The sequence below is a fragment of the Trichechus manatus genome, unplaced genomic scaffold (assembly GCF_000243295.1).
Source record: "Trichechus manatus latirostris isolate Lorelei unplaced genomic scaffold, TriManLat1.0 scaffold00037, whole genome shotgun sequence".
Lineage (NCBI taxonomy): Eukaryota > Metazoa > Chordata > Mammalia > Sirenia > Trichechidae > Trichechus > Trichechus manatus.
Genome location: NW_004443973.1, coordinates 14,618,004 through 14,623,047, shown reverse-complemented (window position 1 = coordinate 14,623,047; position 5,044 = coordinate 14,618,004). Strand labels below are relative to the sequence as shown.

General features: G+C 40.7%; 1 protein-coding gene across 1 annotated transcript in view; it reads left to right on the top strand.

The window, feature by feature from the left end:
• Positions 1 to 732: 732 nt before the first annotated feature.
• KLHL23 (kelch like family member 23) overlaps positions 733 to 5,044 on the top strand; it is a 15,256-nt gene continuing 10,944 nt past the window's right edge. Inside the window, exon 1 of the mRNA XM_004375535.1 lies at positions 733 to 1,945. Coding sequence (XP_004375592.1) covers positions 733 to 1,945 — 1,213 coding nt within the window. The remainder of the gene's footprint in view (positions 1,946 to 5,044) is intronic.

Here is a 5,044-nt window from a genome sequence, read left to right as displayed (position 1 = left end):
CCCACACCTGTACAGAGCTCCGGGCAGAGGGGCGCGGGCACCGCGCCCAGCGCGGGGCTCTCGAGCCGAGTCCCCGCGCCAGGCCCCGGGGCGGGGCGGTCTCTAGGCAGGAGCGTGGTGGGCCTGAGGGCCCGGGAGCGGGACCCGCGGAAACCCTTGCGGCAGCCTCGCGGGAGGGGGCGCGTGGCTGAGGGGCTGCGACGGCGGCTGGGCCATTTTCCTTTTCTCTCGTTCCTTGGAAAAAAGGCACAAGGTTTCCCTTTTTTCCCGAGATTTCTTCTTGTCCAGTTTTATTTCGATCATCCCTTTCTTGGCATCTCTGTGTGATTTGAAAAGGAGACGGAGCTAGAGAAAAATATTGAATTGTGTGTCGGGACCGCTTGGGCGCTTGGTTTTGCCTATTGTGGAATCGCTTCTCGAACTGTCAGCCCAGGGCAGATTACGGAGACGGGATGAATGGGGGTAGCAAATCAATTATTTCTTCTCAAAAGACAACTGAAAAACCTGAGGTGCCACATTTCATGCTCTGAGCTACCCTGAATTTAAATTGATCATCATATCAGTTACAAAGCGGTGCATCCGTATTTTGCATTTGTAACTTTGAATGCTGAACTTAGTCTACTTTTGTAGTATATCCGATGATAATCATTTGATGATTGGAATATTTAGCATTTATTACTTGAGGTAATGCAAAATTGAAAACACATTTATTCTTTCATATTTCTTGCAGCCATGGCTCTAAAAGGACAAGAAGATTATATTTATCTTTTCAAGGATTCGTCACATCCAGTGGATTTTCTGGATGCATTCAGAACATTTTATTTGGATGGATTATTTACTGATATTACCCTTCAGTGTCCTTCAGGCATAATCTTCCATTGTCACCGAGCTGTTTTAGCTGCTTGCAGCAATTATTTTAAGGCAATGTTCACAGCTGACATGAAAGAAAAATTTAAAAACAAAATAAAACTCTCTGGTATCCACCATGATATTCTGGAAGGCCTTGTAAATTATGCATACACTTCCCAAATTGAAATAACTAAAAGAAACGTTCAGAGCCTGCTTGAAGCAGCCGATTTGCTACAGTTCCTTTCAGTAAAGAAGGCCTGTGAGCAGTTTTTGGTAAGGCACCTGGATATTGATAATTGTATTGGAATGCATTCCTTTGCAGAATTTCATGTGTGTCCAGAACTGGAGAAGGAATCACGAAGAATTCTATGTTCAAGGTTTAAGGAAGTATGGCAACAAGAAGAATTTCTGGAAATCAGCCTGGAGAAGTTTCTTTTTATCTTGTCCAGAAAGAATCTCAGTGTTTGGAAAGAAGAAGCTATCATAGAGCCAGTTATTAAATGGACTGCTCATGATGTAGAAAATCGAATTGAATGCCTGTATAATCTGCTAAGCTATATCAATGTAGATATAGATCCAGTGTATTTAAAAACAGCTTTAGGCCTTCAAAGAAGCTGCCTACTAACAGAAAATAAGATACGATCTTTAATATACAATGCTTTGAATCCTGTGCATAAAGAGATTTCCCAGAGGTCCACAGCCACCATGTATATCGTTGGAGGCTATTACTGGCATCCTCTATCCGAGGTTCACATATGGGATCCTTTGACGAATGTTTGGATTCAGGGAGCAGAAATACCAGATTATACTAGGGAGAGCTATGGTGTTACATGTTTAGGACCCAACATTTATGTAACTGGGGGTTACAGGACAGATAACATAGAAGCTCTTGACACGGTGTGGATCTATAACAGTGAAAGTGATGAATGGACAGAAGGTTTGCCAATGCTCAATGCTAGGTATTACCACTGTGCAGTCACCTTAGGTGGCTGTGTTTATGCTTTAGGTGGTTACAGAAAAGGGGCTCCAGCAGAAGAGGCCGAGTTCTATGATCCATTAAAAGAGAAATGGATTCCTATCGCAAACATGATTAAAGGTAAGTGCAGATTGTGTTTATTCTGTATTTTTAGATGTTTGAGGTTAGGCTAGTGGTCACATTTCTCTTGCAGTAACTTTAAAAAGAATTTATCATTTTGGAATGCTATCTAGGAACTATGTGGACTACACAAATAATGTTGCACAGAATGTTCCAAGTAAAAGCAGCATAGTGGAGTCCCCAACTTCTCTAAGAGTTACGTGATTAGAATACAGTAGTCAGGCTAGAAAAGTAATATCACTTCTATAAAAAAAAAAAAAAAAAAAACAAAAAACAGTATAATTCATTCTACTTACTCTGTGCCCTAAGGGTTGAGCTTAGATCTTGCTTTGAGTCTTAAGAAATTATATTTAAGACAAAGATTAGATGAAGAGAGTAAGCTGGGTGGTTTTATTAGCTCGTGTTTTAAGTATCAGTTTTTTGTTTTTGTTTGCTTGCTCTTGACATCGAACTCTTAGATTCTGCACCAGATCAGTTTCTTTTAAATATTAAACTTTTTCCCTCTTAAAATGCTCTGGCTATCTGTCATTTAAGAGGTCCTTAATTAAAATCTTGAAAGATTTGGTTTCTGTAGGATGTAACATTCTCCCAAAAGCTAGACACAAATAATCCCTGCTTTTTGTAATTCAAGTCCTGTCTCATGGGCAGAGGAGCATAGACTCCATAACCTTCCACATGTGGCCCACAGAGCCAGGCACGCTATTGGGTCTCAATATCTGTCTGATAAACACTATTTTCTGCTGTGTTTGGCAGTACATTAGCTTTACTTTCTTTCCCTTCTGTTGGCAAGAAAAGTTGAACTGGAGCCTTACTTAATTACATTTATTCATTGGTGCTGGGGAGTTGTACAAAAACAACCAGTAGTTTGTTACCAAGTTTGTGTCATTTTATCCCAAATGTTTCTTCCCAGGCCTTTCTGTTTCTTTTTTAATGCTAGCAAGGGTGTGGGAATTTGACCTGAGTTGGGAATCTGACCTGATGTGATCCTTGGGTGACAAGCAGGAAGCCTGAAAGGCAGAATGTTCTGGTGATCAGGCTCGCTCGTTCTGAAGCCAGACTGCTTGGGTCCAAATCCTACCTTTCCATTATTTGCTGGTGGGCTTGGGCAAATTGCCATCTGTACCATGGGGATTAACAACATCACCTAAAAAAAAAGAAAACAAACCCATTGCCATGGAGTCAATTCCAACTCCATGTGTGACAGAGTAGAACTGCTCCATAGGTTTTTCTTGGCTGTAATCTTTACAGAAGCAAGTTGCCAGGCCTTTTTTCCATGGCACCGCTTGGTGGGTTCAAACTGCCAACCTTTAGGTACGTAGTGTAGCACAAACCGTTTCTGCCACCGAGGTTCAGGGTTATAAAGAAGATTAAATGAATTTATGTATGTGAAGTGCAGCAAACAGTGTCTGGCACAGTAAACGTTAGACATTAGTCATTATAGAAGAACATGTCAGTTTTGATAGGGTTATGACTAATATCTTCAAAATTGTCATATTCTTATATGCATAATACATTGACAGGTTCAGCAATAGTTGGTAGAGTGGGAGAAGGTAGCTTAATGCCCGTTGCTATTGCTGGTCTGGTTCTTAGCTCTGCCTAAGCTTGACCCCCACTTACCTATTCCCGGTCCCCTCCCCAGGGTGGTTTAGAATGTTCTGTCTGACTCCTCTCTTACAAAAGAAACAAGGTTCAAATATTTTAGCAACTATTATAAATCTCAGTGCATTTCTGCTGCTGTTTCATAATAATTTCAATGGTTGTGTAGGTTAGAGTATATTTCTTTTAGGATGAAAATTTATTAATTTTCTGAAATTTTTTAAAAATAATTTTGGAACAATGCATGCTGGGAAAAAAATGTTGTAATGGTATATTGGTGCTGAGAGAAAGCCATATGTGTTCTTGCCTTAGCCTTGAGTGGAATGGGAGAATCTCAGACCCCAAAGCCTCCCCTACCTACCAGCTGGGTCTGAAATTTCAGGGTTTTTTATTTGTAACTTGAAGTTTTGATACCCGTTTAAGTATAGTCTCCATTAGGAAAGAGTAACACTTTGTCAGTCATGTGCAGTTTTGACTGGTACTGGTTCTGATGGGTGGGCTTTTGTGCTACATTTTTAGTTTTCCGTTTTTCTATACAATGGATACCATTATTTTTCCCAACTTAATTTATCTTGTAGTCATGGCAACAAGCCAGCAGCCTTCTGTGGTAATAGGAGCTTAAATTGGGTAGAGTCAGATTTCAAATTCATTTTCCTTTTTTGTTTAATGATGTACAGAGAAGAAATAAATACTTGGCTGTTTAGGTTCTTCTAAACCTCTGCCACCTCTCCCCCCACCCGACCCCCCAGTTATAACTTCCCTGCTTGCAAGCCCACTTTTATTTTGGAGTAGAAATGAACAAGGAGAGTGAACTACATCTTGCACGTAGCGATAATAGTAAAAGTTGGTTGAAAGACTAAACTGACGCTTTCAACTAAAATGAGCTTTATCATCTTCCCTTCCTCTTTTCTTCTTCCCCTGCTGAGCCCATTTCCTCCTACTCAATCTTCTATGCCCAGTGTGTCCCAGCTCAAGATCTCAGAATCAGTCTTATTTGTCTCTAATTCAGTCAGTCATCAAGGCCTGTCTGTTTTACCAAGTGCTCACTCATTATGCCAAGAAATTTGGAAGACAGCTACCTGGCCAACTGACTGGAAGAGATCCATATTTATGCCTATTCCCAAGAAAGGTGATCCAACCGAATGTGGAGATTATTGAACAATGTCATTAATATTGCACGCAAATAAAATTTTGCTGAAGATCATTCAAAAGCAGCTGCAACAGTATGTCAACAGGGAACTGCCAGAAATTCAAGCCGGATTCAGAAGAGGACATAGAGCTAGGGATATCTTTGCTGATGTCAGATGGATCCTGGCTGAAAGCAGAGAATACCAGAAAGTTGTTTACCTGTGTTCTACTGACTATGCAAAGGCATTTGATTGTGTGCATGATAACAAATTATGGATAACATTGCAAAGAATGGGAATTCCAGAACACTTGATGGTGCTCATGAGGAGCCTGTATATAGATCAAGAGGCAGTCATTCAGACAGAACAAGGGGAT